Raw genomic sequence first — 19366 nt, 5'->3', positions numbered from 1 at the left:
GCGAATGCCCATCTTCATTAGTTCAGTCTGTGCAGAAAAGTAGGATGTTAAACCCCATTTCATTAAGAAACTGCACCAAGATTTTCAAATAGCAGGCTTTAAACATGCATTATGCAAGAGCAAAATCTGCTTATTACAAGTCTTTCTTTAGGCCTGAAATGTTATCTAAATTATCAATTAGACATTAATTAACTTATCCAGACCATAATAAACTCTCGATGTCAAGGCTAGCCTTCGATGTTGGCTGGATTAGATTCCTATATGCCGCCAACAGCCGTTGATAATTAAATCAGAAAAAGTGGATAATCGAGACTATGCTGTTTATATTAATGATTTTAGTAATGATGACCTAGACTGCAAAAATTTCACCCGCTTCTTTCTCGGCTCATAGTGGATCAATTTGACTGAAATTTTCAGCAAATTACCTTTACACTATCTAGTTTTTAACTATTATTGCGAGAACTGCCATCTCTTTATCTTATCTCCCATAATGTATCTTTAATAGTAAGTGTAGGAGGACCACACCACATACCCACAGGACAAGACACCTAAAATCTCAGACATTGCATATCATAGCTGTACAGTCCTAGGCCTATAGTGATACATCTATGGGGAAACAATCTGTTCAGTTCCCTTAAATCTGAGGTTAACTGTTTAATAAGCATGAAGACAACAATCAACATCAAACGGCAGCTGGGTTGAATGAGTGAACTGCTTGCAACACCGAGAAATGTCATATACTATTGTTGTTATGTTGTCTTGTGCACACTCAACAGACTACATTTACCATCCGAGCATTTGGATATTTATATATGTTGGTTACATTGGTAAGATAAAGAATCTGATTTCATTTCAACCATTTCTGTTAATTACTGCTAGAGTTATGGCCCTTGTTTTGCTTTAAAGAACCTTGCGAAGGCTCTATTATTATTAGCCCACTTTGTATGCAACTGCAATTGATTGATTGAATGTAGTTATATTTATGTGTTATATTGTAAATAGTGTACATATTTCTTTTGTCTTATTTCTTTACATGTTAAAATTTTGGGGAGAGGGATTATATAGGCTTTGCCCGTTTCTCCCAATCCTGAAATTAAATAAAATAATGTTTATAGAAAAAAAAACCCACTCTTAAAGTTATCATCCGATCTGTATTAAATATACACATAATTCAAATCAGTACAACATATATATATATATATATGCATAATTTAAATTAGTAAAACAAGGAAGCATAATGATTTTCGACAATTTTTGTTGATTTCTTCTAGAGTTATGGCTCTTGCAGAGACTTGTGAAAAGCAACAACAAAAGTTTTTATCTGATCTGCCTGAAATTTATGTGCCTTATTAACCTTAGTTAAGAGGAGAAACATATCAAATTTCAACAATTTCAGTTAATTTAGTTTTCAGTTATGGCCCTTCTTTCACTTTGTAGAACCTCAAACGACAAAAGTTATCATCCAATCTGTATTTCATTTGTATGCATTCTTTCAATTAGTTAAGAGGAAGAAGCCTATCAAATTTCAACTATTTCTGTTAATTTCTTCTACAATTTGCTCTTGTTTCACTTTATATGAGCTTTAAACATTAATATGAACTTTAAACAGGTTTTAAGTGTAAGAATTGACAGTATTGGAAATGAACACTTTAAGTGGAATTGTAAGATGCCTGAAGCTCATCACTTTTTATACGGCTACATGTATATTGCCGTCGCCCTGTCCGTGGTCCACAATTTCTTGTGAACACTCTACAGACTACATTTATCAACCGATTGTTTTGAAATTGATATATGTTGTTTGCATTAGTGAGATGAAGAAGCCTATTTAATTTCAATAACTTTCGTTAATTTCTTCTGGAGTTATGGCCCTTGTTTCACTGTGTTGCACCTTGTGAACGCTCTAACGACAAAAGTTATCAACCGATCTGTATGAAATTTATATGCATCATTTAAATTAGTAAAACAAAGAAGCCTTTTAAATTTCAGCAATTTCCTTTAATTACATCTAGAGTTATGGCCCTCGTTTCACTTTGTTGAATCTTGTGAACGCTCTAATGACAAAAGTTATCAACCGATCTGTATGAAATTGATATGCATCATTTAAATTAGTGAAATGAAGAAGCCTATTGAATTTCAGCAATTTCCGTTAATTTCTTCTGGAGTTATGGCTCTTGTTTCACTTTTTTGCACCTTGTGAACACCCTAACGACAAAAGTTATCAACCGATCTGTATGAAATTTATATGCATCATTTAAATTAGTAAAGCAAAGAAGCCTATTGAATTTCAGCAATTTCCGTTAATTACATCTAGAGTTATGGCCCTTGTTTCACTTTGTTGAATCTTGTGAACGCTCTAATGACAACAGTTATCATACGATCTGTTTGAAATTGATATGCATCAATTAAATTAGTGAAATGAAGAATCCTATTGAATTTCAGCAATTTCCGTTAATTTCTTCTGGAGTTATGGCCCTTGTTTCACTTTGTTGCACCTTGTGAACACCCTAACGACAAAAGTTATCAACCGGTCTGTATGAAATTTATATGCATCATTTAAATTAGTAAAACAAAGAAGCCTATTGAATTTCAGCAATTTCCGTTAATTACATCTAGAGTTATGGCCCTTGTTTCACTTTGTTGAATGTTGTGAACGCTCTAATGACAACAGTTATCATCCGATCTGTTAGAAATGAAATGAAATGAAATGAAATGAAATGGGGTTTAATGTCCTACTGTTTTGCTCCGAACTGGGCTAATGAAGACGGGCATACGCCATACAGTGTGTTATGAGGGAAATTTTGCCCGGACAGCGGCACTACGGCCTACTCTTATATCGAATTCTAACTGTCAAGGGATCTTTAACGTGCACGCCAATGTGTACACGGGACCTCGGTTTTTCGTACAACCGAACGACTAGACAGCTGTCCTCGTCAGCCCCTCCGTCCTGCAGATCTGTTAGAAATTGATATGCATCATTTAAATAAGTGAAATGAAGAAGCCTATTGACTATTGAATATCAGCAATTTCCGTTAATTATGCCGTGAGTTATGGCCCTTGTTTCACTTTGTTGTACCTTGTAAATGCTCTAACGACAAAAGTTATTATCCGATCTGTATGAAATTTATATGTATCATTTAATTTAGTAAAACAAACAATCCTATTGAGTTTCAGTTTTCACCTAAATTAGTGAAATGAAGACGAACAAGCCCATTGAATGTCAGCAATTTCTGTCAATTACGTCTAGAGTTATGGCCCTTGATTTACTTTGTTGAACTTTGTGAACTTTCAAACAACAAAAGTTATCATCCGATCTGTATGAAATTTATATGCATTATTTGAATTAGTAAAATGAAAAAAGCCTGTCTAATTTGAACAATTTCTGTAGATTGCTTCCAGAGTTACGGCCTTTGTTTTAGTTTTTAGAACCTTGTGAACCTTCAAACAACAAAAATTATAATGTCATCTGTATGAAATTGTCTATTAAATTCCCCTAATTACCTACAAAAGAATAAATATGTGACAACCCTTGTCGACTGCTCGGACGATTTAGCTGCTGTGGGCATATGTTTTGTTGTCGGGCAACCTATCTTCTTAAAGGATATACCCTGATACAATTCACGTGTGTCCTATAAAACTGTAATTAAAATTATCAATTCAGTTCCTTTGGAAATCCCTCATAAGTCAATGGACTTTGCTTCAAAACACCATTGAAGACAGTAAAGACAAAGTCAACAGTTAATTGCAGGGCCGTCGGAAACAATTCTTAAATGGGGGGGGGGGGGGGGCTACCATCCTAGAACTTTAGCCAAGCGTCCTGGGGCCGCCGAGGGTCCAGATAGTCTGAGCGATTTCTGGCTAATAAAATTACTCAGCCATGAAGTGAAATTTTATTTCCTTTCTAACTCCTTTACCATGCAAACACAGTCGTTGGTGGTTTCCTGTGACACTGAACTTGAAAAATATGTGCATAATGATACCAAGGTTGTGGACACTCTAGAGGTCGCAATTTTTATGCAATTTTGATGGAACTACCAATAACCAAAACATCCCGACTTGAAAATGTGGGCGTATAAAAATTCACTCGGAATGTAGGGCAGCAGAAAGCAGACACGTCTTCTGTTAATATATTTACCAACAAAATGTTGAAGCATCTATTCAAAACATCAATCAAAATAATTATGTTATAAAAAGCTTTTAATGTACTTCACAAAAATCAAGCAACTATCAAAGTCTACACTGTCTAGCACTATTCAATATAAAGTCTTTAAACTAGTTATATTCTTCGTCTGCAGTCCAGAGATCTTTGGCCAGAACATACCGTTTACTTTTTTCACGTTCTCTAATTAAAGATTGTTTGAAAATTTCTGGATCAAGTTTATATTTTTCTGCTTCCTTTTGAATTTCTGCTAAAATTTCCTCTTTTTCTTGCATAAATGCTTCCTTTTCTGCTTCTAGTTTTTTCTTCAAAGCATCAATCTTACTTTGTCGAACAGTATATGCTGCATCCTTAACTTCAATTTTTCGCTTCTGTCTCTTGCTTACAAATTTATAATAAGCTGGAGGGGGTATATATTTAATTTTCAATTCATCTAACAACCATTCAAATCTCTCATAATCTTCTCGACGTAAAAATTTCATATACTTCTTTCTCTTTTGTATTTTTTCAACCAAAATGGACTTGCTTCGCTTGTCCTAAAAAATAGTTTAATTAATGAGTGCATCTTGCATCAACTCACTAAGGTAGTTCAACACAATAAAATAAGAAATTATTGCCCCCCCACCTCAAAAAAATGTTTTCATTGGCTAAATAAGGGGTAAAAGCAGGTCAATCGAACAAACTTTGTTAGATCTTATGCTTGGCCAAACAATATATAATCATTTTGGTTCCATTGAGCAATTTAATTCAATATACTGGTTGACTGTTCAACAATTCTAGACTCTTTAGCTATGATAGATGGGGCCAGATGAGCATCTTTCTCATTCACATTGGAAGGGAACATTCAAACTCAATAGTTTTGCTATGGTGTAGAATGCAATATTTCTTCAGTATCAATATGTGCTCTCATTGTGTTAATTACATGTAGTTCATATGAACATTTATCGTTGGAACACTGATCATACATATTTAAAGATCATATCAAATAAGAGTAACGCAACAATGTTTCATTTACATATTACTGGAGATTTAAGACAAATACAAATTATGTCTTTCTTGCAAACTCTGAACAGATAGTGTAAGTCTGCTTTTACTCTTTCGTATTTATAAAGAAATACCCGGTATAGCATTTATTAAAACATATGACAAGTAATGAAATATACTGACCGATCTGAACTGAAGACAATGTGATATTAAACTTCTTATTTCAACAGTTAATTTACCAACTAAAAAAAAATTAAAGTTGAATATATGGAAACACTGGTCAATTCAAAGATCTTTGCAATGGTGGAATTGCTGTCAAAAAATGATGTATCACTACGCGGTAATGTAATCAGATTCAGTAAAAGTGAATCTAGAGCAAAGAATTATATTCATTTATTTGTGCATGTAAGAAAGGATTGGGTGATAAATAAAATCTCCTACTCGTCTTTTTTTATATCAAAAAATATCAACACAAGTCGATAAAGTAAAAAAAAACTTGACGAGTGTTGATATTTTTTGATATCAAAAAAGATGAGTCCGAGATTCTCTATATATTCACAGTATATATATACTGAGCACCATGGAAAACGCATCACTTAGTTTTTCGTATAACAAAATGATCCTGTAAACATATCTTATTTATTTTGCTTCTTATTGTGAACAATATTCAAATGGGAACACATCAATAACAACACATTTGTACACTTATGGGTGTTTAATCTGTAATCAACGGTACAAAGTCAGAGGGGTCAAAACCAAAAGTATGACACAGATGTCAGTAGCGTGTGTGTCCTCCACAGGCTCTTACGCACTCTGTGCAGCGACGTCGCATGGAATTTACCAATGTTTGATAGAAGGCCTGGGGCAAATTGTTCCATTCTTGGACAAGAGCAGCTTCTAAAGCACCAATGGTGTGCATCTGTGGTCACGATACAGACGGCGTCCAATCTCATCACAGACATGTTCTGATGTTGTTAGCAGCCAGGTAGTTCATACTAAAACGGGCGGTATGCGGACATGCATTATCCTGTTGGAAGTGCTGAAGTTGTGGTGCGCTCGAAACATCGGAACAACAACTGGTTGCAAGACATCATCACGGTAGGCTACAGCATTAACACGACCCTTGCAAAAGTGTAGGGTGGTCCGGTGATGAAATGTGAAGCATTCCCAACCCATTACACTTTCCCCACCCCATTGATTAGTTTCGAAGACGCAGCAGTCGGCAAGACGTTCCCTAAGACGTCTCCACACACGTTGACGGCCATCAGCGTGATAAAGATGAAAGCGACTCTCATCACTGAAGAGCACAGTGAGAACTTTGCCAGTCTACTCTTCTCCATGTCTGGTGTCCTTGAGCCCATATCAAACACCGCTGACGGTTATGATCCCTGAGGATAGCTCCAACATAAGGTCGTCGTGCACATAGTCCTACTTCTCTTAGACGACGTCTTACGGTGTTGGCACTTACTGGTCCTTGTCTTCCGACGACTGCTGCATCTGTTCGAGTCGCTGGGCGGAATCTGTCACGCAGATGAGTGACCCGGATGTAGCGGTCTTGAGTCTGGGTTGTAACGCCCTGTGGACCAGGACGTTGACGGTCACGTGTTGATCCAGTAACTCAAACACGTTCCAACAACCTTACAATAGTGGACTGATGACAATTGAAGTGTCTGGCAATAGCACGTGTAGACATGCCAGCCCTGGACATTCCCATGGCTTCATTCCGTTGATTTTCAGTAAGTCTCGGCATCTCTAGCTCGATTCCTTCACACGTCCAACAACAAATTACGACAGATTGATGTTTTACAGTTCATATACTGCACATTAAGTTGAAATATGCTTTTAAAGGGCTCACACACAATGCGCACATGAATATTGGGTTTTTCATGTGAATCTTGTGCAATTTTTTTGTGTGCACACGGGCTGATATTTTTTGCGTTTGGGAGCATTGTGTGAAACAATAGTTCATAGTATTGCATAATATTATACAAACAAAACCACCTAGTAATAAAATATTTGGGAAAAAAAGTGATGCGTTTTCCATGGCGCTCAGTATATGTTGGTTACATTGGTAAGATAGAGAATCTGATTTCATTTCAACCATTTCTGTTAATTACTGCTAGAGTTATGGCCCTTGTTTTGCTTTAAAGAACCTTGCGAAGGCTCTATTATTATTAGCCCACTTTGAATGCAACTGCAATTGATTGATTGAATGTAGTTATATTTATGTGTTATATTGTAAATATTGTACATATTTCTTTTGTCTTATTTCTTTACATCTTAAAATTTTGGGGAGAGGGATTATATAGGCTTTGCCCGTTTCCCAATCCTGAAATTAAATAAAATAATGTTTATAAAAAAAAATAAACTATTGTTCATATTTATGAATATGATGTGTATTTAATGAATTTAAATGTAAATTTAATAAATAAAAAAACATACTCATTTGTTCCCTATGACAATCTTTACCAAATAACTGTTCTAATCTGTTAGACATTTCTTCTATGCGATGTTTTTTAATTTCTGCCTACAAGAAAAGTACATGTATAAGTTTCAACAGTATAACTACAGAAGATATACCCAGAACACAATCAATGTTTATTTAACTAGGATCCTGTAGTCTTTATCAAGGAAATCAGATTCCCAGTAATAAACAGTAATTGTAGAATAGTATTCCAGAATCTTTTGCCCTTTATCACTGCAGAATCTTGTAATGCTTTAGACAAACAAGCCTTTCATATTTCAATATGAGCAATTAAAATTTTTACAAACCAATCCATTTTTGGTGTATCCCTCAGATTAGCAGGATATTTTTTCCACAGAATGTGACAAATTTATAGTCATATCCCAATGTTTTAATGTGAATTTTTAATTGTTTCTACTCATTAAAACTATGAATTTAACTGTATTTATTCTGTTTTAAGACTAAATTCTTTGAAATTCAAAATTTATAGCATGTAAATTGACTAACAGGTCGGTTCTCCACCTGGTCAATTTCAATACCACTCAGTCCTGACTGTCAAACATGATTGAAACGAGATCCCTGCTTTGACCCCTATGCATAATCTGCTAACTGCTGTCTTCTCATTCACAACTAAAAGTTTCAATAATTTCTGATATATGGATGCAGATTTGCAAGTCTTTAATAGTTACATTGTACAGATAGTGTTACTAATTAGTATTCTAAACCAAACACTAAGTATTCTAGTATATTTACCCCTGATGCCATTTCTATACTACATATTCTCTTCACATTTTCAGGAGCACTGGAAAAAAAAATAATACAAAACACAATATTATTTTAATTTTTTGTTTAAAGTATCCAACTCTCAGATCTATCATTTGACATTTCACATTATTGCTAATAACCTCCTAGATTAAAAGAATATTTGTTCTACAAAGAATTTCAATGAGAAAGTCTTCCATACTTTATTTCATTTTTATGCATGCTTTTCATAAAACCAACCTCAACTTTCTTTGTTTTTCGTTTACAATCGATACAATCATTGGAAATGGGGTTTATTTCAAGGTTTAGATATGGTATATTTTTTTCAAAAGAAACCGAGAGATATCTGGCAACCCTACAGGCATGGGACTTGCATTGATGACAAACCTTGCAATATTTTACTTTGACTATTAAAATACAATTCCACTTTCAGAATCCTAATACTGAAGTAGTGGTTCAGTGAGTAAGACACTGGCTCGCTATCCAGGAGGTCTCTTGTTTGTTTCCGTTGTTGGCCGAGAAAGTTCCTCAGGATATTGCGGCATAGTTTACCCTTGTCTGTGGTGCAGGACAAAGGGCCTGGTATGGACAGTGTCTAGTCATTTGGATAGGATGAAATACTGAGGTCCTGTGTACACATTGGCAACTGGAGTGCAAGTAAAATAACCCTTGACAGTTGGAATTCGATATAAGAGTAGGCCGCAGTGCCGCTGTCCAGGCAAAATTTCACTCATAGCACACTGTATGGCATATGCACGTCCTTATTAACCCAGTACATGTAGGTGCAGAAAAGTAGGACATTAAACCCCATTCAATTGCATTTCATAATACTGAATTCATTAAATGTCTACATACTTTTCTAATTCAGTGACATCTTTGAATATATTTAATGTATCAGATTCTTGTAGAGAAGATCTTGTAACTAAATCACCTACAAAATATACATCAAAACATTCAAGTATTTCATCTTCAATTCACTTTAATTTATAATGTCTACTTTCTGATGTTATCTGTTTACAATAACATAATGTAATGTAGAGTAATAGTTGTCTGCATGTAATGTCTAGCTTCTGATGTTAGCTGTTTACATGCAATGTCTAGCATTCAAGGTTAGTTTTTGGCATGTAATTTATCTTAGATATTTACGATAACATAATGTATATTTTGATGTTAGATGTTTACAATAGCATAATGTAATGTCTAGCTTCTGATATTAGCTGTTTACATACAATGTCTAGCCTGGTTACTGTTTATATGTACAAGTTTCTGATGTTAACTGTTTTCCTCTTCACATGTAATGATTAGTTTCTGGTTCAGTAATTAGCCAGGTCAAAGGTTATTTTGAATATGATATATGAAATTTAATTAATTCCCTTTATTTTTTTATAGTAAGTTCTTTATGTCTCTTTAAATGTGGCTCCTCTTCAAGATCTTCTCATCTATCAGTAGGTCATTTTTGGACATACATGTAAATAAACTCTTTAAAAAAGTTTCTAAAATATACCTGAATAATCAAAACTTAGTGGCTTTCTTTTAACAGATGATCCACCTGTTGTTGATTTAGTTCTGTTTGGTATGAGACATGGTGTATCTAAAAAAGAAAATCATTTTGTAAATTGGAATTTTGTGTTAAAAATGAAAAGATATTTTATTTCTTCCTTTGTCATGTACATGTACATAAATATCTTTGACCTATTTTTTCATAAATGGATCTTAGCATTGACCTCATCGGAAAGGGTTAATCTATATTTAATATAAATTGTGGCCCAGTTTTTTTTATAGGGATTAATCTGGGGATAATAATGCCATGATGTTTTTCATGTAAGCTTAACATGTTTTTACTAATGTAATTACTAGTATGTAGAAACCTCTAAACTTATAATAAGGACCTAAGGTAATGAAGGTATTAACACTGCAACTAAATAATAAGATTAACAATTTATGTCATATTTACTTATAAATAATCAAACATGACTGTGTATTGACAGTTTTCGACTTCTAAGAAATAGTATCTTTTTATTGATGGCTTATTTTTTTCTAGAACACATTATACCACTTCTCCTTTCTTTGAAAAGCTCCCATGGCCAAAGTTATCAATTCTACATACTTTTGTACTCACAAAAACAAAATGGCTGGTGGGAGATGTCACACTTGTTGAGATCTTTAATCAAAATAAATAAAATCAAAAGATGTCTGTGTGTACGTATACGGGTATGTTCGTGCTCCACCCTGACATGTGGTATTTGCTTGAGCAAACTAAAACTGTCACTCACAGACTGTTGGCTTGAAAAAAATTCAGAACGGAACCGGATACACTGGCGAAACTGGCAATGCGCATGTCAGCTTACCTAATCTCGCTCAAACGAGATTATGTGTCTCATAGAAATATTTCTATGATGCGTCTAAATCAAAGACGTCACATATTTTTGATGTCAATGAAAAAATTCTCACACGTTTTTGTTCTTTTTTTTTTTTTGAAAACAAAATTAATCATACAATTTAGATATAGATTAAAATCAATTTGGAACAAGCCAACAGTGAGGCTGATGTCCCCGCCGACATAGGAAAATAATTAGAGGACACATATAAAAATCAAATTGCGTATCGCTCTGCTTACCCTGAGCAGAAAATGCTCATTATCAAACTTAGTCAAGGTATTACTGTAATGAAACTATACACCAAGTTTCATCAATCTCACTTAATTAGAACTAAAGTTATCGTGTCCCAAAGCATCAACCAATCAAATTGCTTATCTCTGCTTACCCTAAGCGGAAAATGCTCATCTTCGAACTCCATCAAGGCATTGACCTAATCAACACATACACCAAGTTTGAACATTCTAGCTCAATTAGGAAGAGAGTTATCGTGCCCCAAAGTATCAACCAATCAAATTGCTTATCTCTGCTTACCCTAAGCGGAAAATGCTCATCTTCGAACTCCATCAAGGCATTGACCTAATAAACACATACACCAAGTTTGAACATTCTAGCTCAATTAAAAGTTATCGTGTCCCAAAGCATCAACCAATCAAATTGCTTATCTCTGCTTACCCTAAGCGGAAAATGCTCATCTTCGAACTCCATCAAGGCATTGACCTAATCAACACATACACCAAGTTTGAACATTCTAGCCCAATTAGGAAGAGAGTTATCGTGTCCCAAAGCATCAACCAATCAAATTGCTTATCTCTGCTTACCCTAAGCGGAAAATGCTCATCTTCGAACTCCATCAAGGCATTGACCTAATAAACACATACACCAAGTTTGAACATTCTAGCTCAATTAGGAAGAGAGTTATTGTGTCCCAAAAAGTGTGACGGACAGACAGACGGACAGACAGACAGACAGACAGACAGACAGACAGACAGACGGACGGACGGACGGACGGACGGACGGACGGACGGACAGACAGACGAACCCATTTTAATAGTCCCCTGCTTTCTTCGAAAGGCGGGGGACAAAAACAAAGTTATTTAACATTTGATAACAATCACATCAGCTTCACTCTGCTAAGGCAATGCCTTTTACATATTAGCTACTGATGTGAGAGAAAAATGGGGTTTAACTTCCACTCGACACAAACTACATGTAGGTCATTTCGGGACTAACATGTATGGTTTAATTTCATTTCAATAATTTGCTTGCGCTTAGGTGTCTTTAGCAGTGCTTGAGCAAAGCTCTTTTACAGTACCGTAATACAGGAGAATAAGTAAAACTGTCACCCACAGACTGTTGATTAAAAAAAAAAAATTCAGACGAGAACCAGATACACTGTGATAAACTGTCCAGGCGCATGACACGTCTAATCAATGATGTCACATATATTTGACGTCAATGAAATTAATCATACAGTTTAGATCTAAATTTAAATCAATTCGGAAAAACGAAATCATTTAACATTATTTGTATCACTTGAGCAACTTAATTATGAAGGTTTAATATTTAACAATCCTTTAGGAACTGTCTCTGATCGGAAGATGTCCGCTGACAGTTCCTATTGCTTTCTACATAGCTGCAATATGAAAATACCACTCATCCCCACCTTTGGTTTAATTAAGGCTATTTTGGAATCATTACCGACTATTTTTCGCCCTGATTCTTTTTTGTTTGCCAAGCAGAATTTTACGATTAAAAACATACAGAAAATATGTATGACCTGATCAGCCATTAGGAGACTCGAACATGGGAACACCGCATATTTATTTAATCGCTAAATTCTACTTGAAGAGCGGTATTTTACCATATTTTCATATTGCAGCTATATAGATAGATGCAATTTTTAGCCGAGATAATTCTTATCTACGGCTGCAATTGATACACTATTCGACTATTTACGCAAGTAAAATTAGGTTCAGTTGCAAATTTTTCAACACATATCATCATAGTTTGCATGGAAATAAGTGATTATGTTACAAAAAGTGAAGAGTGGAACACAGAAATCTTAATTTTATCATACCGAACAGTTTTTCGGTATTTTCGAGTGATATAATTTCACTTGATTCTGGTACGGCAGTTATTTTAACTGAACAAAATTTCGCATAGCAGTTGGGTTAAATCAGATCATATAATTATGCGGTAAGGTTTCACCTTTATTTCAATGAGAATTGGTTTATTATATGTTAAGCTATGTACAGTACAGTTTGGGGTGGGTGTAATTGGAAATTAAGGGAGTTATATAGCCATAGGCCAGTAAGTGAGTAACTATTTTGAGTCAAATGACTATAAAACTTGCGCAAAGGAAGGCCTTAGGACGGTCCACTACTGTGGCTGGAGTAAGACGTAAGACATCAGTAGTGAAACCATTTCTAGAAAGCGATAGGAACTGTCAGCGGACATCGTCCGATCAGAGACAGTTCCTAAAGGCAAAGGAACTATAGGCCTAAAGTAATTAGCCTATCGTCAGAGAGAGAGAGAGAAATGGGGTTTAACGTCCAGTCGACACAAACTAGGTCATTTCGGGACTAACATTTGGTTTAATTTTATTTACATAATTTGCTTGCGCGTAGGGGTCTTTAGTAGTGGGAGGAAACCGGGGACCCGGAGAAAACCCACGAGGTTGGACAGGCGACCCAACTCCTTGCCACGTACAACCGGGGATTCGAAACCACGCCAGTCGACTCAATTACAGACTTTATGATACAGCGCGCGCACGCTAACCATTCAGCCATCCAACCCCCCCCCCGCCTATCTCGTCAGTGTCATCAGCTTCGCAATGCCTGTTTAGGCTGTTACATAATTAACACTAAAATACATACTGGGATAAGAAAGATTTTGTCCGATGTTTAGGACAATGTTACTCCTTTTTGGTGTTGCTAACGGTTTTGGGCCAATATGTGTAAGAATGAGTGACTTCGAGAGCTGCTTTAAATGTCTCAAAGACATTTTTCAGATACTAGAAAAGTTTTCACATTTAACTTCCGGCAAAGTCCTCCATGATGGTAAATTGCATTGTGGGGAGATTTACTAGCGGAAGCGGAAATGTAGTTATGGATACGATGACGCGAAAATGTGTTCATCCGGGCATTTTTGTTTATCGTTGCTTGGATACTTGTTTATGAGTACTCCATGTTTGCTGTGGAAAATCATAGAAAAACTCCCTCCGTTCAATTAGAGCCACAGTAAGGCATCTAGCTTGACACAGTGCATTGTAAACCATCGGAGAAAAGAACAGTAAACTTTAAAAAAATGATGAAAGGACTCCAACCCGTTACCACTGGGATTTGTAAACCAAAACAGAAATCAAACACAGAGCAAATTCCATTTTCGCTGTTGTGCAACACGTATGAAAAACGCCAAGAATTGGTAAGAATTGTTTGTCTTTATTTATACTAAAATTATATAGGCTGATCCTACCAAACCTCATTTCCCAACGTCTTCAGATTGATTCTACGTCGACGTTATTAATGTAAATGGAATTAATTTGATCTTTGGATGTTCTGAAATTGTCAATAAATTAATAACACAATTATTGTCCGCTAAGTAGGCCTAACATGGCTATTTTTATAATATAGTCGATAGTCATAAGCCCTGATGCAATCATAATTGATCAAGCAGATCTACCTTATAGTGTTATTTGGGTGTCAGCCAATATTTTAGGGCATTGGATAACACCCATGGACATGGTCCTATTCCTATGGATCTGACGGAGAACAGCCATTCCATTGTTAAAACAAGACAAATAAATCTAACAGTAACATTACTTCTTTTATTACAGGTCCCTGGTCCAAAAGCAGCTGGTGCATTCAGAGAAAGGCCAACCAAACCAACAAATTTCCGAAAGTTTTATGAACGTGGTGATTTCCCAATTGCATTAGAACACGACACAAAAGGAAATAAAATTGCATGGAAGGTGAGAATGAATAGATAAGTGGGCATCATGTCAATTTCAATGTGCTAAGCAATTTTTAAAAGTTACTGACAGTCATTAGCGAATACTTAACTTCCATCAAAATGAGGATGTGGCATTTAATCAACTCATAAAGAATATCAGTTGTTTTCAAAATTTGTCATATTATTAAATGGGAAATTTTATTTTTCAGGTTGAAATTGAAAAGCTTGACTATCATCATTATCTTCCTCTTTTCTTTGATGGTTTATGTGAAACAGTCCATCCCTATGAATTTTTTGCTCGGCAAGGTGTACATGATATGTTAGAACATGGGGGTTCCAAGATTCTACCAGTCATCCCACAGCTCATTATCCCAATCAAAAGTAAGTTATATTGTTATGTATTTTAGTTTTTCCATCATTTGATCATGGATATTAAATAGAAAATAATGCTCTTTTGTTGAAGAGTTTCACGCCAACGCTACACATTGGTCAAATTCTCTACAATATTATTGTTAGACGTTTGTTAGTGAACACTTTAGATTTTACTGAACAATCAATTCAATCATGCTAAACTGTATCACAACTGTTTTCAAACACCTGTAAGTTCAGATTTTACTGAACAATCAATTCAATCATGCTAAACCGTATCACAACTGTTTTCAAACACCTGAAAGTTCACATATACTTATATAATCATGTTCATTTATTTCTTAGACGCACTGAATACGAGGAATCATAAAGTGTTATGCACTACATTGAAAGTTCTTCAACATTTGGTAGTGTCAGCAGATATGGTTGGTGAAGCTCTAGTTCCATATTATAGACAAATTCTACCTGTAATGAACATATTCAAAAATAAAAATTGTAAGTATTTACTTCTTGTTTAATTACCTTTTGATATTGTATTTTGTACATTAAGGTCGTCAGTCGGTAGAATGTATTACCTTAATTGAATTTATATCTTTTGGCTAGATAGAATGAGGGGAAATATTTTAGACTAAACTATTTTATTGTGTAACAGGCTATATTGAATGAGGGGAAAGAGTTTAAACTATTTTATTGTGTTCTTTCAGTAAATTCTGGAGATGGAATCGATTATAGTCAGCAAAAACGTGAAAATGTTGGAGATTTGATTCAAGAAACATTAGAAGCTTTTGAAAGACATGGGGGAGAGGATGCCTTCATAAATATCAAATACATGGTTCCAACATATGAATCCTGCATGCTCAATTAAATTATTTAAAATATAAACACTTTCACCCAGAATTAATGCCACCCAGCATTCTTATATTTATAGAAAAAAGGCAATAGTGTACAAGTGAATTGTGCATTTATAAAATTTAAATAAAAAGTGAAAAAGAAAGACAATTGTGTTAAAAAAAAACAACAGCATTACACTTTGTATTAACAGCATTAACTGTTCCGCTCAATTCCAGAATTGTATCAGTTCATATTTTATCAATTGTTTTTAAGATAAAAAATTTTGTTTGGATATATTTAACCTATTTTATTTGTATATTTTTGTCAATTTTTATCTGTGATATTTATTATATTATTTGAATATAAAGTAAGTAAATTCAGTCAAAATATTTCCAGGAAACTGTATTTCTGTCAGTTTAGGGGGTAGTTTCCAATTATTATAGTATCGATTAAATATGCATTTCTTAAGCTAAATTTTGGTTATAATGTTCTTTCTCCAAGTTGCACGGTCTGTCATTTTTTTTTTCAAATTCTCGTCATTTGTCTATATATCATAGAATTGCCATCTTTTAGAGTAATTTTCTTTGCAGAACTTCTACTTTATGGTTTGAACTTAGATCTATCAATCATTTTCTTCTTTAAGATATTAGAAACAGTCCCAGTACATTGTATAATGTTTTGTACATATGTGTATGTCACAGAAATATTTATTCAAATAAAATATTTGAAATGATTTTTGAATTTGTAGTCATTTAGCAGCAATAGTGTTATTAAGTGTGGTTTAGTGGTCGAGAGTGTGACATTAAATAAAATATTTTACTGCACGAGAAAGTTTTGTCCGAGTGTTGTATCAATAGATTACACAATGTCTTGCTCAAGACCATTGAACAACTTCAAATAAGATGTGTATTCAAATAATGGCACACCAACATCAAAGGATGATTATTTAATTGATAAGAGTTAAAAGATAGGTTGCCAGGCAACAAAACATGCCCACAGCAGCTATGTTTTCTGGGCAGTCAAAAAGGGTTGGCGCATATTTTTTTTTTCTTTTGTCAGTACGGTAATGAAAACATTTACAACACTTACATTTGGGTAACAACCCAATAAGAATTTGATTCGATTGTCTCATGACCTATATCTAGCACTACAAGATATTAAGGGATCAATTAAGAGCCAGAACTCTGGCAGTAATCATCAAAAACTGTTGAAACACTATAACTTTAAAGTAGATCAGATATAAACCTCAGCCTCTAAAGAGTCCACAAGAATTTTCAGTGATCAAGGGACATAACTCTGGCATTGATTTTTGGAAATCGTTGAAAATCAATTCTTAAACACCGTGTATAAATTTGAAGTCAATCGGATATCAACTTTAGCCTCTAGAGTGTTCACAAGATTTTTTCAAAGTGATCAAGGGCCATAACTCGGGCAGTACTTACTGGAAATTGTTGAAAATCAATAGGATTCTTCGTCTGATGACTGTAAACACTGTGTAGAGATCATCCCAATGTGTGTAAAACCAAACAACTTCTAGTCTTTTAATTGAGCAAATTAGGGAGGCCCGTTAAAACATACATAATCGGTCATCTACAAATTAAATGAATCTTCTTACAAACCTCCACATATTCAAATACAAAGTTTGAAAACTCTTAGCCTATATTTTAATCCCTTGGCTACCGAACTAACGTTTGGTTTGTAGAGATAAACAAAGGGCCTTATTCAATAATATTGCAAATACAGGGATTTAAACTGTTAGAATTTCTAAATTAATATCCATTATATTCAACATATATAGTGTGACAAAAAGGCTGATCAAATGATAACAAAATTATGCAAAGAGTCATTGCCGTTTTGTAGAAAGAGAGACAACTCTATTTAAACTGACAACAAAATGTGCCATTTGGCCACAGATCACTAAACATTTGCCCATTGACTTTAATGTTAATTCTCGTCTCTTAGACCGGCTCTAACTTTTTCCCAAATTTTCGTTGGGTAGAACGCTTTCTACCACAGATGGAGCAACATGTGGCAACCTCTTGCCCAAAAGCACGTATGAGGTTCACCATGGAAAACTTGAGATACACAAGCTGGAAGTAGAGACAAAAAAACATGCAATTTTGGACCCTACATTTCAACCTAACCAACCTTGTATCGATTCTACACCAAAAAGTCAACAAAAATCGCCATGCAAAAGGGGGAAAAAGGGAAAGGGAGAGAAAGACTAAAAATAACTTTTGCCCTACATTCGACGGCGTAGAAATATTTGGTGAGCTGTGTCCATTTATTTTTAACTGGTTTTTATAGTACTAGACCGTGGTCGCAATCTTAATATAACAATATCTGCAATTAATTATTAGATGAGTAGCAACACCCAAACATCTGCGATAGTTGTAAACTTGACGGTGACCCTTGGGTTTTGGGTCAACAGTTATTGTTTTTGCAATATTCAACCCTAAAAATACAAATATAGCAGATGAATTTGACAATGTACAACATATAGCAGATAATTTTTACTCGGGGTAAGAGGACCAAACTTCTTCCCTATTTTGGATAATGATTCCCCCACCATAGCCGTACGGGTCCTGTGCAGTTTAGGAGAAAAAAACCAAAAAACGCCCGAACAAATTCCCGTATATATATATATTGGCCATACATTTTGAAAATTATAGACGGCGGCAAATGCTTGAAAATGGTCCAATATTTGATAACAAGCCTTTATCTCTCAACCCTCTGTGTTTCGAACAAGCACATCAGTATATCTCAGCGTTTTTAGTTACATTCTCGTAGCTAGTCCAATATATTCTTATTTATGTGTTTTTATAACCAAAATTTCAGTATATTATGCCCACCTGGATTCCTGATTTTGAAGGTAGGGGAATATAGGTCTAAATATCGAAATTATCTTTTGAGAGGCCAACCAGGGGAAATTTGGGAAAATTTGACAGTTGCAAACACCGGCGCTTGACACTGTTTATTACAATGATTTTAAATGTTTTAAAGTGTAATCCATTTTAGGGGGCCGGGGGGCGGGGGTAGCACGTGCGCGCTGTATCATAAGGTCTGTCATTGAGTCAACTGGCGTGGTTTCGAATCCCCGGTTGTACGTGACAAGGAGTAGGGTCACCTGTCCATAACCCCGTGGGTTTTCTCCGGGTCCTCCGGTTCTCCCCCCCCCCACCGCTAAAGATCCCTAACCATTCGACCACCCACCCCACCCCTATAAGACAATGGTTTAGCCTATATCGGTCCTGCGACTGATATGACAAAATTAAGAAAACAATTAAGTCGTAAGTTACACGTGCATTACCCACGTGTTCAGAAACTGGCATTCATTTTGTACAATGTTGCTAAATGATTCGGACAAAGAATTATTTAAAAAACTAGTCAAAGTGCAGAATTTATGCAGAAAATATTTAACGAGTGCATCGTACTTAGATATTTCGGATTGTGAGGAAGATAAATATTATA

At 35.0% G+C, this 19366-nt stretch overlaps 2 protein-coding genes across 2 annotated transcripts; one reads left to right on the top strand and one right to left on the bottom strand.

The window, feature by feature from the left end:
• Positions 1-4176: 4176 nt before the first annotated feature.
• Positions 4177-13841, bottom strand: LOC126812207 (28S ribosomal protein S15, mitochondrial). Its single transcript, XM_050538461.2, has 7 exons — positions 13621-13841; positions 9871-9957; positions 9222-9297; positions 8358-8406; positions 7583-7667; positions 5324-5382; positions 4177-4692 (listed from the first exon to the last, which is right to left on the bottom strand). The coding sequence occupies exons 1-7, from the start codon at positions 13745-13747 to the stop codon at positions 4270-4272; spliced, it is 906 nt and encodes a 301-aa protein (XP_050394418.1). The 5' UTR covers positions 13748-13841; the 3' UTR covers positions 4177-4269.
• A 50-nt stretch (positions 13842-13891) lies between these two features.
• Positions 13892-16628, top strand: LOC126812208 (parkin coregulated gene protein). The gene is made up of 5 exons (XM_050538462.2): positions 13892-14167; positions 14580-14714; positions 14905-15076; positions 15410-15559; positions 15769-16628. Exons 1-5 carry the CDS (start codon positions 14051-14053, stop codon positions 15927-15929), a joined length of 735 nt encoding a protein of 244 aa, XP_050394419.1. The 5' UTR covers positions 13892-14050; the 3' UTR covers positions 15930-16628.
• The last annotated feature ends 2738 nt before the right edge of the window (positions 16629-19366 follow it).

Source organism: Patella vulgata, chromosome 2, assembly GCF_932274485.2.
Source record: "Patella vulgata chromosome 2, xgPatVulg1.2, whole genome shotgun sequence".
In the NCBI taxonomy this organism is placed as follows: domain Eukaryota; kingdom Metazoa; phylum Mollusca; class Gastropoda; family Patellidae; genus Patella; species Patella vulgata.
Note: the sequence above shows the minus strand (reverse complement) of the source record. Positions and strands in the feature narration are given on the sequence as shown.

Coding starts and splice junctions, on each gene's coding strand:
- LOC126812208 (XM_050538462.2), top strand. CDS start 14,051: ATGATGAAAGGACTCCAACCCGTTACCACTGGGATTTGTAAACCAAAA. Junction 14,168..14,579: donor ATGAAAAACGCCAAGAATTG/GTAAGAATTGTT, acceptor CTTTTATTACAG/GTCCCTGGTCCAAAAGCAGC. Junction 14,715..14,904: donor GAAATAAAATTGCATGGAAG/GTGAGAATGAAT, acceptor TTTATTTTTCAG/GTTGAAATTGAAAAGCTTGA.
- LOC126812207 (XM_050538461.2), bottom strand. CDS start 13,747: ATGTCTTTGAGACATTTAAAGCAGCTCTCGAAGTCACTCATTCTTACA. Junction 7,668..8,357: donor GTATAGAAATGGCATCAGGG/GTAAATATACTA, acceptor CTTTTCTTGTAG/GCAGAAATTAAAAAACATCG. Junction 4,693..5,323: donor ATTGTCTTCAGTTCAGATCG/GTCAGTATATTT, acceptor ACTATTTTTTAG/GACAAGCGAAGCAAGTCCAT.